This window comes from Cotesia typhae, unplaced genomic scaffold (genome assembly GCF_013202065.1).
Source record: "Cotesia typhae breed Kobodo isofemale line unplaced genomic scaffold, CoteBio_Ctyphae contig_48, whole genome shotgun sequence".
In the NCBI taxonomy this organism is placed as follows: domain Eukaryota; kingdom Metazoa; phylum Arthropoda; class Insecta; order Hymenoptera; family Braconidae; genus Cotesia; species Cotesia typhae.
Genome location: NW_027423756.1, coordinates 3,834,285 through 3,857,221, shown reverse-complemented (window position 1 = coordinate 3,857,221; position 22,937 = coordinate 3,834,285). Strand labels below are relative to the sequence as shown.

Sequence of the window (22,937 nt, the reverse complement as noted above, 5' to 3'; positions counted from 1 at the left end):
ATAAGATGTTGAAAATTAAAGTTTTTTTTTTTTTTTTTTTTTTTTTATGTGACTTGAAGATTTTCCCGGACCGTAAATAATGGAATAACGTTTGTATCCAAGTAGATTACGGGAAAATTTGTATTTTTAGGTGCAGCAAATCAAGAATTTGAAAAGCAAAACAAACTATTTGAGTTCAGATGTAACAGGTCATCGATAGTAAATGCGAGTAATCTGTCTGTCCTTTGATTTTAATGTTCCACACCATGACAAAATGTAAGCGACGAAATGTTGCATTGTTTTTTTCTGGTCTATCGGCTCTGACGTTAAAAAAACTTTTTGAACTAATGCTTTATTTACAATCTATTCTAATTCAAATTTCAAATAACGTGCAATAAAATAAAATTATAATTTAGAGATTCAAATATTGTTTTGTATTGAATTTGTTGAACCAAAATTAAGTATACTTCAGACGAAAATATTCTCTTTTCTACCTGTAGTTAAAAAATGAATTCTTATTTTTCAATCACTATATATTAGTAGGCTCATCATTGATACTTGTGGTGAATGTCTTAGAACATTAGTTTTATTAAAATACAAGCTTGTTCGTTTTTACTGACAAAATTGAAGATTTTCAAAAACTCGAATAATTATTTTTTCCTAGTCCGATTTTTGAAAATCGAATTTTTTTCAAGTATTTACAATCCAAGATAGATGTGTATAATCACTGGATATTTTTTTGATGAATTATACACTGAAAAAAAAAAATTGTTGACTGGAGTGTAAATTTTCTTGACTCAAGAAAATATCAAGGAAGATTGAAAATTTCTTGAATGAAGTCAAAGTTTCTTGAGACAAGATAAATTTCTTGAGCCAAGAAAGTTTCTTCTTGCGCCAAAATAATTTTTGTTTTCTTTAAAATTTTCTTGGCGCAAGAAATTTGTTTTTTTTCTTGTGTAGTATGTAATTAATGTTCAGTCAATGTCATTTTGAGCGAAAATATTAAAAATTATTTTAAATGATTGATTTAAAAAATTTCTCACGAAAATAATTACTTATTATGTTAGCAAAGATCTAAATATATTTTATGAATAAAATGAAGCAATAAAAATATTATTAACTATTTCTCATACTTTTTATGTTGTTTAGATGTAACTTACGCACACAGAAAAAAGAAAAAACTCGAAAAATGACATTATAAATAGTAAAAAGTGTCCCGTCGTATTCAAAACTAGAAAAATGACAGTTCGAAATAACATTTTTTCAATTTAAACTTTAAATGTTAATTTTCAGAGCTTTCAATATAAATATTACATTTTACAATGTAATTCTTATGAAATCTATAATAATTACAATCTGAAACTGTAATTTTTATAGTTTTTATCACGGAGCGCCACGTTACATTATATAATGTAATTTTTCTACTTTTTTTTTTTTTTTCCATGCAATATTGAAAAAAATGAAGTGTTCTATTTATAAGGTCATAATGGTGGTCATTAAAAAATCATTATGATCTTATATTATTTTTAAACGGGTTATCTTTGTTTGTAATAATAATTTTGAATGTCATGTTGATCGATGATCTGATTTCACACAGTAAAAAATTTTGCGTCATTGCGTCAAAAAATTTAGTGTTAAAAATTTTTATGTTAAATATTTAACACTTGTTTGTATCGATTTAACAGAAAAAACGTTAAATTTATTCATAAAAGTGTTAAATTTACACATAAAAGTGTTAAATATTTAACACAAAAATTTTTAACACTAATTGTTTTGACGCAATGACGCAAAATTTTTTTCTGCGCATAGCTTATCCGGTAAGTGAAAAAAATTTCATTCTTCATAAAAATAATCATAAATTTGAATGTGTCTCATCAAAATGTATTATATACACATCGAATTATCTATAATTTTATGCTCTCACTAATTATACACTAATAATCTCACACGGGCCCTGTTGTAGTTGAGTTCGAGATCCCGAAATAAAAAATTGAGTCATAAAATTTTTTATTATCTAAACATCCCAACGGAAAAAACGTTAGGAAAGGCCGGAGCAAAATAGACCATAAAACTTTTATTAGCTTACTTAGAAATCATCTACTGTAGGGTTCTATCACGTTCAGTTCAGAGATAGCTCTTGGTGACTTGTTTATCATTAATCTGACATTTTTCATCCTTAGTCAACCTTTTATACTTAGTTCAAAAGTCATATGATCGTCAGTCATTGTAATAAAATTCTCAATCCAACTAATGATTCTTCACTCAAAAGACACATTAACTTGCTTTGAGAAAACCTCTTTTCCTTTATTATTAAGCAATGGGTCGAGTAAAAATTGATAAAATTATTCGACACATAATAATCATGAATTCTTGAATGAAAAAAGCATTCAGAATATTTTGAAATACAATGTAAAAGCGAAATTTAAGACAAAAGATTTATTGAATTGAACCATTATTTTTTTAATGCAAATTACGTATTTGTCATGACTCAATAGTACCATTTCGAGGGTCGTTCGTTAACATTGGACATCTACGACCATAATTTAGCTCAAGCCTGTAATTTTATAGCTATGTGAATCCATTATATTACGTGAAGTAGCAGTCAGTGAGTTTACACCAGTAACACACCGGTAGTTTCTGATGGTCTCGTGACTTCGTTTTTATTACATCGTAAACTAACTCCAGTCTGCTCAGCATTAAGAAATAACTTTAGATGATCCGGAATACTGCACTTTACTGCTGCTGTTTGGAATGACATGACAACCTGTAGACCACTATCATTCTATACGACCTGATAAGGGTTCAGACAATAACAGATATAAATTAACTTTAAAGAGCATAAATGACCAATTAATGAATTGAAAGAAGCCAGTTAATGATAGATATAATGGAGAATAGTTAAGCAAAAACGATCACAAAAAAATCATTATTGTTTAAAGTAATCACATTTTATTTTACTTATTAACTTTGCAATTATAGTTATGTCGGACTATTTTCTTCGAGTCTCTTATAAAAATACATTGATTGAAGAATCTTTTTAAAAAATCAGCTCACTTGAAAAATTTTCAGGGGGCACTCAAGATTTTTGAACATTTTCAAATTTTTTATTCATTTTGTCGTTACTCTAGCACTTTTAAATTTAAATATTATTCAAATACTTAGAAAGTTTTAAGGCGGTATTTTGATTTCTCGAGGTTCCAAAGTTAAGTACTTTAAATCTTTGTGAGTGATCCAAATTAAAGGTAGGTCGAAATTTCAAAAGAATCAAAATATTTTATAACAAGTTGAGAGTAGAGCACTATCTTTAAATTTCGCATTTTGAAGTGTATGCAGTGAAAAGTTATGAAGCAGCCGATTTGGTTTATTAATATCTAGTAAATATGTTTTGGTTAAAACAAAGCAACAATAATTATCATTTTGTCTTTTATTACAGAGAAAAAAAATTTCTTTAACAAAAAAAATTGTAAGGAAGGCTGAAGTTATTTTGTAGCAAAAAGAAATTTTCTTGGCTTAAAAAAATTTAACTTCGTTCAAAAAATTTTAACTTCATTCAAGAAATTTTCAGTCTTCCTTAAGATTTTCTTGATTTAAGAAAATTTACTCTTGACTCAAGACTTTTTTTCTTTCTGTGTAGTATTTTATAATCTATTTCTATTTTTCGAAAAGTCAAAAGTAAAAAATTTTGGAATACATGGCCTGATATTTCAATTTATGATTTGATATAAAGTTCATTATGCCCATGTACCATCTGATATTAATATTGGGCATATAAAATCATGTATGGATAATCTCTTCTGCTTGATGTGTTTTGATACGACTTGATTTGTCCATATCAGACCTGACAGACTCATATACGCCCATACATAATTTTTGAACCAAAGGGGGCACTGAAAATCTTTATAGCGAAGGGTGCATGGTTATCGAATGATCTTTTAAAAGAGAGTATTTTGAGGTGTTAATTTCTTAAATAAAAATAATTGTTTATCCTAAAAACAATTAAAATTTTTTAAATTATTTTTATATTCCCTTATATAGTTTGATATATCTTTATATGGCCTACTCTGATAAATCATGACAAATTTATATCAAAAGTCATAACTACTTTTCATTGCTAACATTCTCTTTAGATGTCTGATAATAAGCGAAAGTATACTTTACTCATTGTAACGATTATAAATGCAGATATAAATAAATAACTCTGAAATAAATACCAAGAAAAAAACCTCTAGCTTGTTGTCATCATTATAAATGTAATAGGAAGTGTGTACAAAGTGTGTAAGTAATCGAAGATGGATTTTTAATAACGTGTCGCAAAAGTAATATAATATAGCATTCACGAGTCCTCGATAACATGACTGATCAAAAAGCGTGGGGTCAAAGTAAAATATACACAGCTGGGAAGGATAAATGGAGAGTGGATAACGAAGGTACACGAACGAATCGAATGTCCCTGCAACCCCCGCTGAAGAAGTAAGCAGTTTCTTCTTGGTAAAACCCAGGGTGCGCCGTGAGCGATGTCTTGTCGGCTTGTGACTCGCACGTAGGTTGAAAACAAACTCAACTGCTTTGTTCCCGTACACTAACATACTCTTTAGACTAAAATCTTCCTGAGTTGGCATCCTCGTGTTGGTACACACGCTCTTTCGTTGTTTACAGGAGCATATGTTTCGGCCAATAGAATGCAAATCCATAGGGATCTTATCCGTGCACGTGTTCGAGGTGAATGATCCCGAGAAAAAGCTTAAGTTTTGCGTGATCTCCTTTCTTCAAAAGGTAAATCGTTTTAAATAATGTTTGTCATAAGCATTTGTTTTAATAAACGGTTTTGATTTGAACATCATGATTAAAGATTTTCTATTTTTATTATTATTAGGCGCGAAATTTTTGTTTAAGAATATCAAAGCAAAGGTGGTAGAAAATAAATTTATAAAATTGTAAGAGCTTAAATAATTTTGAATAATTAGAAAAAAATTTTATGTATGAATTTTCCAATTATTGTTTGTAATTATTTGTAAATATTTTCATAAGCTCAATATATATACTGCAAATAAGAAAATAGAAAATTTATTAAGTATTTTGGCATAATTTGATAGCATACTTTGAAATTAAATTAATCAAATAATAATGGTTAGTGAATCAAAATTGTAACTTTATCATATTATACACGTTTTACGTACACTGGTAAAAAAATTGACTTGACTCAATAGCCAAACTCTTGAACCAACAATCCCACTTTGAAGAAAATGATTTTCTTGAGGCAAGAGAATAAATTCTTAAACCAAGAATAATTTCTTGCCTCAAGAATTCTCTTGACTCAACAAAATCATTTTCTTCAAAATGGTATTCTTGGTTCAAGAGTTTGGCTCTTGAGTCGAGTCAATTTTTTTATCAGTGTACTTACATATACAAACTTAAAGCTCTTCACATCGATACCCTATTTAACGTAAGGCACTACCGAAACTAATTCTTTTACTGCACCTAAAAATTTTACATACTCTCTGAATCTTCTTAGAAAATAGAGATAATGTACTTGATTCAAGATGAAACATCTTGAATTGAAAAAATCACGATGAAGAATTTTACTTTGCCCAAGAACTTTGCTGCTTGAACTTAAATAAATAAATTCTTCAAAATCATTTGCTTATTTCAAAATTTTTTTCTGATATTAAATGAATTCAAGTATTCTATCCACAAGTTACTGCTTTAAAACTAAGAAGGATAATTTTCATGGCTTCTAAATTGCTTATTGAGCTGTGAGAACCAAGAAATAAACAAATATCACCCTTATTTGAAATTGAATAATTATTCTCACGGTTTAGTACTTATAGTAATTGTTTTAATTCAAGAAACTTTTTTTAATCGAAAAAAGCTCTTTTAGCTCAAGAACAAAAAAATAAAGACGATAATTTTTACTGGACGCAATATTTATCAATTTCTCTTGAATGATTGATTCATAATCTTCATTGATAAATATTATTTTAAAAAACGAAATTAAATTTTAGTCGTATTAAATGAGATAAATTAAGCAAAAAAATAAATGACTATCATGAATAAATAGCATTAAAAGCTGTGAACAACTCGCCGGGTTTAGCTATATGTGTGTATGAAACTGATCATGGAGTTGGGTGTTAAGAGCATAAAAACAACAGCAACAACAACAGCAGGGTATGTACAGAGAATGGCCATGGCGAATAAAAAAGGGACATGGCGTGGCTAAGTGCAAGATACATCAAGTTATACACCCGTACCTTCTCTCTTATCCACTCATTCTCATTCTCTTTTTCCGTTTCCCCTGGTACAAGTCTCTTCGTTTTGGCTCGAATAACGCCAACGCAACGCTGTTGTAGATAAAGGACTTTCGAGTCGTAAAGCACTCTCGTTAAGAATATGATCCGGGCTTACCTTCAACCACGCGAGGTTACTAAACACCATCTCCCATCTCATACTTCTATCGCATGGACTCTCAAGAGCTCCTAAATATACGAGCGCTACTGACACTCTACTCTGGCATCCACGGGGGTTACCTGCAGAGATCGAAACATACATGCATTAATAACCACACTTGGACAGATGCAGATTCTCAAGTACTCAAATGTATAATGTTCGCTCAATATCGGTAGCAAAAATATTCCAGGTATTAATGACATTTATATGATTGTATAAAGTGACTAACTCGAGAGAAACATTTCATCTCTGCGGGTGAACACCGATAGCTTCTCCTACACCTTCTTCCAAAGTTTCTATATATGTATACAAGGAAGGCCATCACGAATCGATTATTTATCAAGCTTACTGGCTCTCCTGGGTGCTTCAGGCAATCGTTTCTTCGATTCCCAGTTGATAAGATACACGATCGTGCAGAGAGAAACAGATAAATAAATTAACCAATGTCATGTTCCCATATACATGACCTCAGTACACATACTTTTAATGATTTAATAAACAACAGGAATAAAAATAAAATAACTTGAATTATAAGCTCCAACTCTAACAAATAATAATCAATATTTGTGCTCAAGATACATCAATTTATGTAATTACATTCGAACGATTAAGTATGATTAATTTTGTTCTTTTATAGAACCAGAATATAATGCACGGAAGAAAAATATTTGGAATTCATTCGAAGCTTCACGCTTAATTAACGAAAAAAAATTTTATTTACAGTGAAAAAATTTTTTAGTTCAAAATTTGCTGAGGTTTTTACTGAAGAAAAGAAAATAACTTGATTAGAAAAAAATTTTTTCTTAAAAATTTGACTTTTGCTTCGAGACATTCAGGTCGAATTAAGTTATGAAATTCACTTGTTGAATAAAAAAATAAAAAAATCGTGGATAATAAGGAACTGAAAATTCGCGTTTTAAGAAATTTACGAATTCAAAGAAGCTTTTCATACTTTTGTCAATCAAGATACACATTAGGATGAACTCAAAAATAGAATCAATGACTTAGAAAAGACCTATATATACCGAGAAAAAAATCTCCTGTTTGGAAAAAGTTTTAATTTTAAAACGTGTCGATGGCCATTTGAAATTTTTCATTCAATTAACACGGAATATTTTTCTTCATTAAAACTGCATAACTTTTAATCGTTCAAGATAAAAATTTTTTGACTGCATGTATTCTTGTAGGCCATTAAAGTTCATAAGTTAGAGTTCCCGAATAGTAATTTTTAAACTCGATAATTCGTATATTTACAGGTCATTAAAATTTGCGATAAAAAGAAATATACAATTTTATGAGTCCATTTTTAAAAATATCCATGATAAATTCAAAATGAACTATTATTTCTCAAAGAAAATTATACAATTTTCAAGGACAAATTTTTTACTTCTCGTGAAAAACACTGAAAATGGTTCAAAGTTCGGAAAAACAACATTTTTTTTGTAATTAAAATAATTTTTCTACAAGTACGTTGAAAAAAAAAAAAACTTTGTCGAGTAATCCATATTTTTCTCAATTCAAAAAATACTTTATTTTGGTTTCGTTAAAAAAAAATTCGAGGCTCATTTCATCCACTAAAATATTTATTGAATGAAGAAAAATTATTTTTAATTAATACATAGTGAATGTTTTTTTAGAAAATAATTTATACATTATCGAAACAATAATAATTTGAATATATATCAATGAGAAAAGTTAAATATAGAGTGATAAGATTAGACAAAGGGCTTATTTGAATGAAAATGAGCTAATGTTATGAAGGAAGGGTGCATTGTTCATCCCCTTGATTCTCATTGGCGTCCAGTAAAACCAACGTTCAGCAAGATTTATAACTGTCAGAGTAAATGCGTACAAAAATGCTCTCTGAGTAAGGTTTCCTTTCAGTAAAGGAAAGATGAAAAAATCTTTGTGGTATAGAAGAAGAGAAGAAAAAAATTTTGTCTCGATGGTCCGCCATGCAGTTTCGCGTGTTTGAATTATTCATTACAAAGTCTGTTACTTTCTGTATATTTTCAGTGCTGTGTGTCCTTAGTTCTTAGTATTATTCACAGATTCACATGGTTCAATACATAATTTCTGTAATTATATTCCCCGTTAAAATTCACCTGCAAGTAGATAAATTTGTCCGTTACTGTAAATCCAAAATCTCACTGCGTAAATAAGTAACTCAATTTTTCATTAGTGTACAAATTGAGTCAAGAAATATGAAATAAAAGTAATTTTAAAGATTATTCATGTTAATAGTTACCATTTTATTAAAAACAATTAATGACAGACTCTTAAAAATATGCGAGAAAAAAATAAAAAATTTATTTACAAAAAAAAAATGAACACGACAAATTATCTTAAATCAAATATTTTCAAATAAATACTTGAGTCGTTAAAAGTTATAACCATAAATTATCTATATAAATTTATTCAAAAATAAATAATACATAAAGAACATAAAGAAATAACGCTTATATATTTGCATCATCTCGTATTTACTTGACTTATTTTCATAAAAGCATAACTCATAAAATTTATTCTGTAATTGTAAGTCTTATTGGATTATAAATCAATGGTATGAAACACAGTAAGCAGGGTAATAAATTAGTGTACTATAATAAAAGACGTACCTAAAAGCTAAGAGTTTATTTGAAAGTCAGGTGTTTGGAGGAATCTAAAAAAAACGGATGCCTTATTTTAGGATAAATTCGGGATAGGTATAAAGTGATAAATATTAAGTGTGTTGTATTTTAAATAAAAAGAAAGAAGAAGTTTGAAATAAATATATTTAAAAAAAATGAAAGTGGTTGATGGAACGGCAATCGCGTAAAAAAGTAAAATTTATCAAAACTCGTATTTCAACAAAACACATAGCTGTAACTGTATAAGCAGAGGCAAGAGCCAATGTATGTCCATGTTCATAGTGATAAATGCATTTGAAAAGCGTAGAGCTAAAGCGCATAGAGGGTAAACTACGAGTCACGGAGGCACAGTCAGGCTCACGTTGCACATACGCTGGCCATTTTCAGCCCCATATCTGCATAATGATCTTGCCCCCGCACCGTCGAGAATATAACATGCCGACTCGGCAGTGTTGAGTCAGGTAACTTTTCATGAGTGATGATCAGCTAGGAATGATCAAGTAATATATTATCATTTTTTTCTTTTTTTTTTTCTTTAATTAACAAAGTTCATTTGAATTTATATTAAATTTCATGAATTTTTTAAAAAACTTTTATTTAACATAATTCTTGATCAAATGGAAATATGTAAGTCTTAAAAAATTGAAATTTTTACCATTTTTGCTCAAGAAAATTTCTTATGTTGATTAGCAAACTCTACACAGAAAGAAAAATTTCTTGACTGGTGAACAAAATTCTTGGCTCAAGAAAATTTTCGGGTGCCTGAAGGAAGACCGAAGTTGTGTCGTCCGAAGTAAAAATTTTTCTTGAAATTCTATTCTTGGTGGAAGTCATTTTTTCTTAATTCAAATTATCATAAATACTTGATACAATAAATTTTTAAATTTGATCAAGATTTTTAAATACTTTAGGGAAGCAGTGCCACCTACTTCAGCTGAGAAAAAAATTTTCTCACCTTGAGAAAATTTTTGCCTTGAATATTTGATACTCATTTTATATTATTTTAGCATGCAATATTACATATTAAATGAAAAAAAAAAATGATTCAATATTATTTGATCTTTCCATTTGATATGTTAGTCAATAAAAATATTAATGAAAATTTCCTATCAAGATATTTAATTTTTTGGAGCAAGAGAGAAATTTTCTCAAGGCAAGGAAATTTACTTCTATCAAGAACAAAATTTTTTGGAGCAAGAGGCTAAGTTTTCTCAAAATAAGAAAATTTTCTTGACTTAAATAAATTTTCTTGGATCAGGATACGTATTTCTTAAAGCAAGAGAATTAATTTTGATGGAATAAGTGAAATTTCTTGTGTCAAAAAACAAATTTTTTTTTCGTTTAAGAAAATAGTTAGGAAGAAAAATATTTTCTTAGCTCAAGTGAACTTTTTTTTCTGTGTAGTTTTGAAAAATAGCTTAATAGCAGAAGAAAAATTCTTTGTTGGTACAGGAATTTCTATTATTTTAACAGTAATTTTTCTTTAATTAATATAGAGATTTTTTTACTTTTTAATATAGATATTATTATTGTGTCAGCACAAGAAAAAAATATTTATGTGTTGACATAGAGAACATTTTTATGATAACACAAGAAAAATTACTATGTGAATATAACGAGAACTGTTAACGTAATACAAATTCTCAAGTTTATATGTGAAAAATTGAAATATTATAGAAATTTCAGCTATGGTGACACTGAAAAAAATACCTACATTAACCTTGTGAAAATTTTATATGATAATGAAAAAATGTTTTCCCAGCAAAAAATAAGAAAAGTTTCAATTTTTGTTCTCGTGCTTTTTATCATCACGGAAATTTGATGGTATTAATAGACGTATCTCTGGTTTTCTTGTTCTATCTCGAGACACAGTCTACACAATTTTAAACCTATAGAAAATAAATTTTATTTTATTTAGAGCTCTGGACAGCTCATAATAGATCAGAGCAGTTGGGGTATTTTTCTATCTCTCACCAAGTCATAGGACAAAAATAAACAAATCCAATACAAAGCTTATAAAAAGCCTGACAAATTAGTGAGATCAGGACCCGAGTAAAACCGTGTTATCTATTGCTCTAAAAGCACTCGCTTGATGATAGCTGGAGGAATTATAAATAGGAAATATTCACTAAAAGTTAATAAAATTCGAGATTTGATATGGTGAAGACTATCTTTGATGTTACAACGTAAACAAGGCCTCAGCAATTTTAATGAGTCTTTCTTAGCCCTTTCAATCACCAGATGAGCCTGCTACTAAATAAACTGCAGAGTATTTACTTATAATGTCATTCTTTAAATTATATACTTTTTTCGGCTAATGCTATATATTTTACGATAAATTAAGATTAACACTGCTGACTACAAAACTAATTTTCAGAAAGTGTGTATTTATGTTTTATTTTCTTGGTTAAATTATAAGGTGGTATATATCTTTGCTACTTAGTAACATAATGTATGTACATTAAAATTTATGTGATTTTTTATTTATCATCATCCCTGTATTTTCAAATAATAAAACTCAAATTGTTTTATAATACAGTACTTACAAGATTTTTTTACCCATTGGAAACTGTATTACTTGCACCCAAATAATACATTGTTGCGAAGTCAATTTTACTCCGGATTATTCTCTGAAATGAGTTAAACGAATTACAGATATTTCAACTAGACTACTATAAAGTTTCTTTGAAGACAGAAAGGAAACATTGATATTTTGAAAAGTGTAACTAAAGCAATATTATTTATGCAGTAAGCGTGTATTCGAGGATACAAGAAATTTTATAAAGGTTTTCTGCGGTATTTTCGTGTATGAATTTATAATGTAAAGGTTGAATTCAATCCGACCTATTATAATAACACTTCAGAAGTATACATTAACTTTTGATAAATCATTTATGGAGATACCACTATTTTTTTCATTACGATTTACTTTGTAAAACAACTTCACTTGAACCAAGAAAACTCTCTGAAAATCTAAGTTGATTTGGAGAAGGAAATTTTTTTGATATGAGAAAATTTTGAGTAGACTTACGTTGCTCTGGAGTAAGAAAACTGTTTTTGGAACCAAAAAAATTTCTTAGTTCAAGAAATGTTACTTTAACCAAAATAATTGTTGTTTTTCTAAAAACTTTATGCAGTCAAAAAAATCGATTCTACAAATGAAGAATTTATTCTTTCTATGTGTATCTTTTGAAAGTGACATACTTTTGGATATTAACGAAAAATCTGATTGAACAAAAGAGCGCTAGACAGCGCCTCGATATTAGATTAGCTTCTTAGCCTTCAATCTAGTAAAACTAGCCAGGCCCAACCAATTTTGAATGGATTTGCAGCGATTGACGTGGTTCGTCAAGGTTAAGAGCTAATTATTTTTTGGAATTGATAAGTAAAGCCGTTTAAGAGTTATTCCCAAAAAATCAATTTTGAAAAATTTTTTTTTCTCAGTTTTTTTGAGATTTCTCAAAATCTACCGGTCCGAATCGGTCCGAATTGTATCATAAATCTAATTTCGGCTGAGCCTTTTCGAATGGCGCCAACCGCGATGGAATCGGTGAAACCGTTCAAAAGTTATAAACGGTCCACATACCCCCCCCCACACACACACACACACAGTGACAACATCGCGGGGGTAGTCAGAGAAGCTTCCTGTGACCTTAAAATGTCGATATTTGATACGAACTCGTTTTTCAAAAAACGGGGTAAAACCAATAACTTCCCGAATTTTGAAAATTTTCAATTTTCTCAGCGGGAAGTTAAAAATATTATTTCCGTTTTTAAAATGAAAATGTATTTATTAATAATTTCGTTAGCTCTCAGAAGAATATCTTCAATAAAGTTATAAAACTTCAAGTTTTATACACACTTGGAAGTAACGTCAAGACTACAAAACAGCCTGAAAAATAGACAAAGTCAATTTTTCTCACGAATTAGACGCGCATTCATTAATATCATCATCACGTTCAATTAAACACAATTTCTTGAGAATAATACAATCCTATCTGGGATTTGCATGTTTATACTAGGAAAAAATTAAAAAATTCAAAATGTTGCTGTTCAAATTTCAAACAGCAGAATATAAATATAAATTCAACAAAAGGCGGTAGAGTTAAATAGCTACTTTTGTGGTTGGTTGAATGAAGCTTGTTATTAGCGTTTTAATTGGGTCCAGTCTCTTATCCAGTAATATTTGGTGATAGGGGTGTACTTGCCACCAGCTATTCCAGGTCCTAATCTGCAGCCGGCGGCAATCCCAAAATTGTCGGTTGGGCTACGACCACGGGGTGGATTAATAGTATTTTTTGCGATCTTTCAGTATTACATGCCCGGGCGTTACATAACCACCAAATATCACCCGTGTAAATATCACCCCTCGTAATTTGTAATCATGCCTTGTATATTGCTTAAATTATTAGATAAACATATTTAATAAATTTGAGATTATGCAATTAATGGGTAAGTTTTTTTTTGCTTGTCAAAAACATTATTTATTGCAGGAAATATTTGATTTATGCTAAAAAATAACAATCAAATATTGATGGATTTATGGTTCATCTAATGATTGTAAAAAACAACTGGCTTACTACGTCCGTAGTGGATTCAAGATGGTCGACTGGTCCAACGAGTTTCGTTCATATACTATACATTCATTCATTTTAGTTCCTACTTTAATTTGCTTACTTTCATTCAAAATCATATTTTATTCATCAACCACAACTCATATTACGTACTGACATTTTGATTAAGTTAACCTAACCACGTCATTTATATTTACATTAGAGTTAACATTATTAAATTTCATGTGTACCATTTTGTTATAAATTTTTTGTCTGATTTTTTAGGAAAAACTTTTTATTTTTCAAATTTATTATGTCCATAGTTTCGTAGATTTTAATTTTTGTTCGTTTTCTATAAATATTAATTAATATTTTTATAGAGTAGAATATTGATCACAAATGACATTGTTTACTAGAGATTATTAATACACAGAGTGCGTAGTATAATTCAAAGTCATAATAAGCTACAAAATTATAGTTGAACGTGCGAGATTCAATTGAATGAGATTGAAACACGCGAGATACTTATTACGATTGAATTAATTATGTTTGAAGAGATAGAAGATATGATTCAACTGCTTTCATAATGTAGATACACACATACATGCTCTTTTGAATATATGAAAATGTATATGGGTCATTCTCATAAATCAACATTCTGTTATTTAGGGGATTTTGAATTTGGTTCATTTTAATATTACTTTTTAGTTATATTAACAGTAGCGTGCATTTACTTTTAGATTATTTACTTTTATATGTTTCTAAGTTAAAATGTTTAAAAATAAATTAAATATAGCAAATGTCTAATTATAATTATGATTTTATACACAAATTTTATATATAAAGTATTTTTAAGTCTTAATTAAAATTCTGAAGCAGGATCGGAAGTGTTACAGGCGTGCTAATTTCTATCTACAAATCAATTTCAAATTTAGATTGATCTCAAAACTAATTCGTGTTTGTGTCAAAATATTAATTTCAATATTAAATTCATGTTGGATCAGATTTTTTTTTTGTAGGGTTATATGTAAAATTGAAAAGTTTATTGGAGTTGTCATTTTTATAAATTAAAAAAAAAGTTATATACAATAGCTTCGTAAAATTTTCATAACTGATTAAATTATATTAGCTGAATTTTCATATTGCTTAAATGTAATAAATGGCTATTCTATAACGATATTAATTAAAACAAAAATTTTTTTTTAAATTTCTCTTCTAAAGACTAAAATTTTCTACTAAAATTTTCTTACTAGTTCATTCAGCTTGAAGGTAAAAGGAAATGTTAAGTATAAAAATAAATTTATTTTATACTTTCTTTTAAAATGAAACTTGTCTAAACATTCATGAAGAAATGCCATGAAATACTTAGGGAGAGAATTAATTGAGTGATTTATTAATAGTTGTGAAGCATTCAAGCATTTCTATCATGACCCCTTTTACAAACATAGAAACGTATCTCAGTTTGGTCCCCCTAAAATTCTTCACATAAAAAATCTCACTCTGTATGATTTATTCAAATGGCATTATTAATATTATCAAATGTAATTCTACCAAGTAATTTAAAGACCCCTTTTCTTAGCTTCAGTATGCAAAATGAATCTTAATTAACATTGTAAGATTCACTTTTTTCTCGTGAGAATATTTTAATTCAAAAATCAGAACCCTTGAAATATGATACTAAAACTGACAAACGTCGAACTAATTTCAAGTAAATAAAAAAAAAAAAAAAAACATTTTATGAATTGTTGAAAATCGACATTTCTTGAGCAAATCAATAGATTTTGATCGAGCTCTTTGAGCAAAAAAATTTGTACGACCAAAGATGTGGTTCAAAAAATCTTTAGAAATTACAGATTATCATAAGTATTTCAAAATTTTTTTTTCTTGCTTTTTGTGCACCTTCAAAACTTCTGGTCCAATTGACTTGAAATTCAATAATATTCTAATCTCAATAAAATAATTAAATTGTGCTACTAATGCCAAAAGGGCATATCTTAAAATATACGCCCTTTTGGTTTTGAAGGACCAAAAAGGGAATATAAAAAAAAAATTTTTTTTTCTCTAGTCAACCAGAGAATGTATAAAAGTAAAAATCTGGTTGAAAAACGTAAAAAAAAATTTTTTTTCTAACGTACGCCCTTTTAGCTTTAAGAAAAAATGTTTTTACGGCCTAAAAAGTGTATATGAAAAAATAGTCAAAGTAGCTTCTAAGGGCGACCTTAAAACGGCCAGATCTAGCGAAAAATTTGTTTTTGGAAGTCAAGCTGAAAACTCTGACACGCCCTAATTTCTTAATATCTTCAATTTTTCGTATTTTGTAAAAATTCCCTGAAAAAAATTAAAATCAAATTTTTAGCTTCATCTAACAATAATTGGGCTTAATATAATAGTAATTGTCAGTTCAATTTCCAAAAATAATTTTTTTATTAAATCTCGACCAAATTTATACTTTAATACATTTCCTATGAGTGAATGAGTATACATTCATTTAATACAATCCCTAGCTGATAAGAGAAAAAAAATTCTTTAATACGATTTTTTGGTTCTGCAAAGCCGTATATTTTAAGTTACGCCCTTTTGGCATTCGTAACGTGAAATGATATTTAGTAAACTCCCTTCAAAAAATACAGTCCGACGAAATAAGTTCATATATGAACATCTATGGTCACCCTTCCTAAAATGTAATAGTTCGACTAGCTTTTGAGGATGTTAAAATGTTAAGTTCTGATTAAGACTTTATTTTTTAACACAGAAATAAAAAGCGTCATCAAGCTAGCAGTAGCAAAATCCATTTTAAACGGATATTATTAATGGTTGCTTAAAATCTAAGTAAAAAACAAAATTTTAAATAGAACAACTAATTAGCAACAAATTTATTTAGTCCATACTAGCTCGATAGACCTGAAATAAAACTAACGACAATAACTTCCAAATTTACAATTTTATTGATTTATTTTTGGTTGATGCAATATTTTCTAGCGTAAAGTCAAGTTTTATCTTAAGCAGTCTTATTCGATGAAATTATTTTGAATTATCATTTTATATTATTATCATATATTTTATATTATACCATCTCAAATACAAGATTAATGAATATGCGTTAACAAATTTTTGAGCAGACAATTATACGATGAATTTCAATTATTTATTTTATTTAAAGAAATATGGACATCCATAGACTATGGAGGTCAAAGTTTAGGTATTGGGCAGGCGTTCCCCTGATATCAATCGATTTGATCACAAAACTATGTACTAAAAGGGATTGGTCGAATAGACCCCAAGTCTGAGTTAGTACATAAAGAGTCGGTGAACTGGTGGTAAATCAAGCCATGAATTAAAAGAGGATACGGCGGAGTCAGTGTGAAGTAGTGATGTAAAAATATGAGCACAAGATCTAGACCTAAAAGGGATAGCCGATAGGGATAGGGACAGGGATAATGATTCGGCTTCCGACTACGTCGATCGTCACCCCATTACACAAGCCGGGCTTCCATGTGAGGGTGGAACGAGGTTTGTACACTTTGGGGTGGTGTTTGAGCTCTGCGTTTGGTCAGGGTGGACGCAAAGGGGGATAATGCTAACGGGTGGGAAGAATAGATAGAGGGCAAGAGAGACCGAGGGTGAGAAAGATAGCAGAACTATAACTCTAGCTCCAGCTACAGCTAGTACGCTCCCTGCGGCTGTCGTCAATCAGAATTCCGCGAATTAGCGTTAACGGGCCGTTATTGCTGCGTCCATTTGGCTAGTGTACAGTTTGCTCGTGAATATGAGCCCATAGATTTGCCATATTCTACGCTGAATAGGTCGTGGTGGGCGCATAGCCCAATGGAATCCAGTTAGTTACAACCGTGTGTTATGAACCGCGAGGAATACAGCTCACCAACGATGTCCTGGCTCTGCTGGCTTGCTTCCCTTCTATACGATCCAACATCCGACCTTTACAGATCAATGCATCAGTTTTACTCCCATAGCTATCAATTGTTGAATTTTTGTCAATAAACTCAATACCTTTAAATTAAACTGGATTTCTAAATCATATTTACATACATCGTAACCTATCGTTTGTTCATTTTTATCGTAGAAATGTACATTGATAGTTTTGATCATCTTCAAAATCAATAGTTTATGATGATAAGAAATAATGATTCGATGACTGAAAAAAACAAACATCGATTTTTTTTGATCTCACAATACACTAGAAAATGTTGGACGAAGTTAAATTTTCTGTAATTAACACGATTTTGGTATTCTTAAACTAATTCTTTGATTTGATCAGCAACTTAAAAAAATTATTCGAAAAAAATGAATTCAAAATTTCCAATATCTGAAGATATCAAGCGTTCATCAATCGGAAGCTTAACACTTTTGGTATTCTTTTCTTACAGAAAAATTGTAACAGAACGAAAATCACTAAGTTAAAATAATTATCTAACAAATTAGATAATGAATCTGTTATAATTAAAGATGATATTATTCATCTATCAGAGACGACCTCTACAATTATTATTTATTATCTAGCTGCAAGCGTTAAAATTGGTTCGATTGAACATGTTATGATTATTCTCTGTGATTCGTAATTATATAAGTACATATTTTATCTTAAAAAATACATCCTGTGGAAAATAAAAACGATTGATATAAATTTTAATCTTTATCATCTAATTCATATATAGGTTTTTAAAGTAGCATTTAAGTTTTAAAGTACTAGATATTTAACTTTTTAACATTCAACTATTTCTACGATTATTCTACCAACAAATAATATACTTAATTACTTGATCAACCACTTTGCTAGCGGAAATTATACACTGTCGTATGCCACCTGTCAACCACCACACAAACTAATTCTTATCGCGTCTTCAAGACTGGAATAAGACACGACTCACTTTCTTTCTTTATCTTGTTTGAATATGTCTCTATATATAGACAGTAATCGTGAGTAAAGTGATAGAAATAATTGCCAAAATTCGATGTTTGCAATCATCCAAATCGAATTATGTATTCTAAAGACAAAATATTTTAAAACATACCATAAAAATTTTAAACCGATAATAGTATATCACACGCCTAGGCAAGTAAAGTAAGAAATGTCTCAGATCACATGTAATGTGATCTGAAGCTTTCTTATTTACTTCCCGTGGATTGTATACTATTTTTTTGCTCGACGAAGGCAGGAAGCGGCAACTTCGTTTAGCGTAGCGGGCCTAAAGTTGACGCTTTCTGCCCTTCGAGCAAAAAAAAATTTAACTCGATTCAAGAAAAAAATCTTGAACCAAGAAATTATTCTTGGCTCAAGAATTTTTTCTCTTGATTTAAGAAATACATTTTCTTCAAAATGGTGCTCTTGGTTCAATATTTTTCTTTTTTTTAATTAAGTTAACTTAGTTATCAGTGCAGATAATATCCTAATATATTATTTTTCATCTTAAATCATGTTGAAAATTTTTTTTTACTGAGTTTTCACACACAATTCATCAGAAATCTTTGCTTTGATTAAAAGATTGAATAAAGAATAGAGTTATTGATATCAATAAAAATCGGCGGAGCAAATCGTAATAAAGTGGTTTATTGCATTGAAGGTTATGGAGATCAACAAGTAATTAAGTACTTACTTATAACGGTGGTAAACGTGTGTTGAAATTCAATTACAATTCTTCATGGTTTCGTAAAAGTCTTGTCGGTATTCCAAACGTTACATCATTGTAGATGATATTACATTCAAAACAAGAGAAGTTAAGCATCGTGAAAAATGTAATACTCTCACGTACTAAAGTAATGTGTGTTGTATGGTTTTATTAAATACTATAACTCCCTAAAAAGTAAATGAATTCCTCGAGCATGAACAGTGAGACTGGAATGATCGAATCAAGATCTTTATGGCCGTTGTGAACTTTCCATATAATATAAGTTCTTCATCGAGTCTATCACGGCGTTATACCCAAGGTAGATCTTTACCACTCGTATACCTTGTTTTCTTAGTCTTCGATTTACGATATCTTCATTTAATGTATCCACAATGTTATAATTTAACTTCAATGATAACATTACAACTTCAGTATTGTATAAAGTAAAGTAACGTTTAATGGGTCAATAAAATTGTTAAGTGTTTTTATTTCATTATCGGGCTTCATAATTGAATACAACGATTTATTTACGTATGATGAATAAATGAACATAAACAAAAGTATGTTTATGGTTATTAAATCTCAAAAAAATAATATATTTATGATTTAGTCTTTTAAAAAATTTGAAAGGCTTACTCAAAATTTTTAATAATTTCAACTCATTCAAAATTAAACTTTATTTTTACTGTAATCCCTTTTCTCATTGTTTTTTTAATTTCTGCTAAATGAATGTATGAGCCAATTCTTCAGAAAATTAAATTCTTAACAACTTTATTATTTTCATTTTTTTTCGTGAGACGAGCCGTTCTCTTAAAATCTTCAAAAATAGATTAAAGAAGTCTGAAAATTGCTTTTAAGAGATGAGACAACTCATTTTAGACAAAATAGAGTGAGATTGTTGGTGGCTCTTTTGAAGAACGTTAAATAAGCTACAAATAAAAATTTTCAAAAATATTATTGCTCAAAACCCAGCAAAATTAAGATTAGAGACTAAAATAAAATAGTAATTTGAAATGCAAGCTAATTAAATGAGAAAAATTTAGTTTGGAAGTACTAATAATTACGATTAAGGACTGAAATTTTGAAAGGATTTTTCTTTATTGTGATGTCTTAAACATTATTTTGCAATGTCAACACAGAAAAAGTAATTAGAAATGAAGCAGCCTATAATTTACGTAGGAACTATTTCGACGTCATCATAGAAACAATTGCATTTATTTATGAGAATCGTTTCTATTTTTGCAAAGCTATAATTCCTAAACTATCATAATTAACAGTCATGCTTAAATACACGGCGAAAAAAAACAGAGATTTTTCCAATGTTAACGTAGGAATTTTCCCAATAGTAACATGGGAATTTTTTCTTTATTAACATAATAGAAATATCCATGTGACATAGGAAAAATTCATTCATCACTAAAATTTATGTAATATAATTTAATGATTGCAAATTTACATAAAAATCTTCTCATTCAAGCAATTTCAGATAATTTAAGAGTGAAACAGTAATATACAGTCGGTTTGTGATAAAAAAATTCAAGGAAATTTTTTTGCAAATTTTACTTTACATTTCAAAAAAATTAAAAATCCAGCAGATTATGGACGGTGTAGCTTAATGTATATGGGACATTCCACGCCAAATCGACCACTTTTGACCCTGATCCCTTTTCATTTTGCTGAGTCTTTCCTTCTTTTCTACCCTATCAAAAACGTATCTTACAATTTTTTCAAATTTTTTTACCCAACCAAAAAAAAATTATGAATTTTTCAACATAACCGCTTTTTTATTTTTAAATTGCCATACCTTTTTCAAAAATTGACTATTAAATATTCTTTATAGAAAAAATTAAAAAAAAATTATTCAAACCTATCTTCATCGTTATTTTTTAGACTTTTCCGAAAAAACTGCGAATTTCTCGATGATAACCATTTTTTAATTTCTTTTTTCTTTCTTTCATGTGAAACTTTGACGTTTTCTACAAACATCCTGAAAATTTTAGAATGGTGTTTTTTCGATTTCAATTTTTTTTCAATTGAAAAAAAAAATTTTTTTCCTTAGTCTTATTTTTCATGACTTGTAACTTAATTATTAAATTAAGTTACATAAATTTTAGTGATGAATGAATTTTTCCTATGACACATGGATATTTTTATCATGTTAATGAAGAAAAAATTCCCATGTTACCATTGGAAAAATTCCTATGTTGACATAGTACTGAAAAAAAAGTTTAAGTCCTATTGGTATACACTTTTTTAATGAATTGGTATTGCGAATATGATAAAAAAGTTTAAGTATTATCGCAATACTCTGTTTAAGTGAGTGACTTATATTTTCCATACGATACTATTGCAAGTCTAAAGAGTATAGTAAAAAAAGTTCCCGCGTAAAACTCAGCGCGTATTTCGCTCTTTTTTTTCCCGTGTTTATATACCGTGTTTATACCTTTAACCTAAACATGGTTCTCAAGAGCATTAAAAAAATATTTATATAATTGACATTAAAAATAATAATTTATGGATCCGTGGGTGAAAAATAAATTAACCGCGTGGAATTTGTCATCCTATCATCAAGTATTTGAAGGTATGTAATTTTATCATATTGTAAAATTTAAACACATTGTCAACCGAGGTTAACCTTTATTATAATGAATGTAGCATCGTAACATTAATCTTTAATCATTATTCTTTAATAAATAAAATAAATTATTAAAAAATAAAAAAAATTAACATATTTGAGTCACCAGGAACAATTTTGATATTAATTTTTAAAAATTTTTATAAACAAATATCTGACAACTCTTATGAGTTTTTTATAAGTACAAAATTAATATCCCATTAAAGTTAGCAGTCACTTGATAATTTTTTAATTTTATTTAACAAACAACTTTATTCCAAAAAATTATTTTTTAAAAATTGGATTATTAATTTTTTTAAATTTCTACATGTCAATTTTTTTTCCTCATTTTTTTTGCTATAATTTATTTATAATTGTACGATCTAACCATCACTAAAATTATTATTTTAACATTAAAAACTAAAAACTAATTATATTAATATTAATATACCTTGTCCCATATATGTTAATATTCTGTATTTTATATTATAATTATTATTAATTATTTATTAATTTTTAAATAAATTTAATTTTAAAATAAATGGGTTTATTGTAATTTCTTTAATGTATAGCAATATTTATTTACATAATCTTTCTTTTTTTTATTCTGTAAATTTATTACTATAAAGATTTGAGTGTATTGCTGATATGAGTTTTGCAGTGGCGCTCAAACTCGGTTTAAGTGTATGACTTAAACGAGTTTTAGTGTAGTGCTTAAAAATATTGCGCTGAGACTCAAACAGTGTTTAAGTATATTCGCAATACCAAGTATTTCAATATCACTGAAATTTATAAGTGTGAGACTCATACTTTTTTTTTCAGTGTTGGAAGAATTCCTATGTTAACATTGGAAAAGTTTCTATGAAATAAGGGATGATACCTATTTTTTCCTTTGCGCAATTCGCAAATTTTCTAAATGTGATGAAAATATACATGTCTAAAAATTTTAATTTTTATTGCAAAAATACTGAAAAAAAAAAAAAAAGTAACTGTACGTCTATAAATTGATTCAAAAAACTCAAATTTGTAATTAAAGATTTTAGAATGATAACATAAAAAAAAAAAAAAAAACTCATTAAAGTAAGACTTCGAT

At 28.5% G+C, this 22,937-nt stretch overlaps 1 protein-coding gene across 2 annotated transcripts in view; it reads left to right on the top strand.

Annotated features, from left to right (window-relative positions):
- The window catches only part of LOC141529307 (uncharacterized), a 365,923-nt gene that overhangs the window by 323,719 nt on the left and 19,267 nt on the right, over positions 1 to 22,937 (top strand). Inside the window, exon 5 of one of the 2 annotated variants that reach the window (XM_074245814.1) lies at positions 4,636 to 4,734. The exons of the other annotated variant lie outside the window; for it this stretch is intronic. Coding sequence (XP_074101915.1) covers positions 4,636 to 4,657 — 22 coding nt within the window. The 3' untranslated portion in view covers positions 4,658 to 4,734. Of the gene's footprint in view, positions 1 to 4,635; positions 4,735 to 22,937 lie in introns of those variants that run through there. 2 annotated transcript variants of the gene reach the window in all.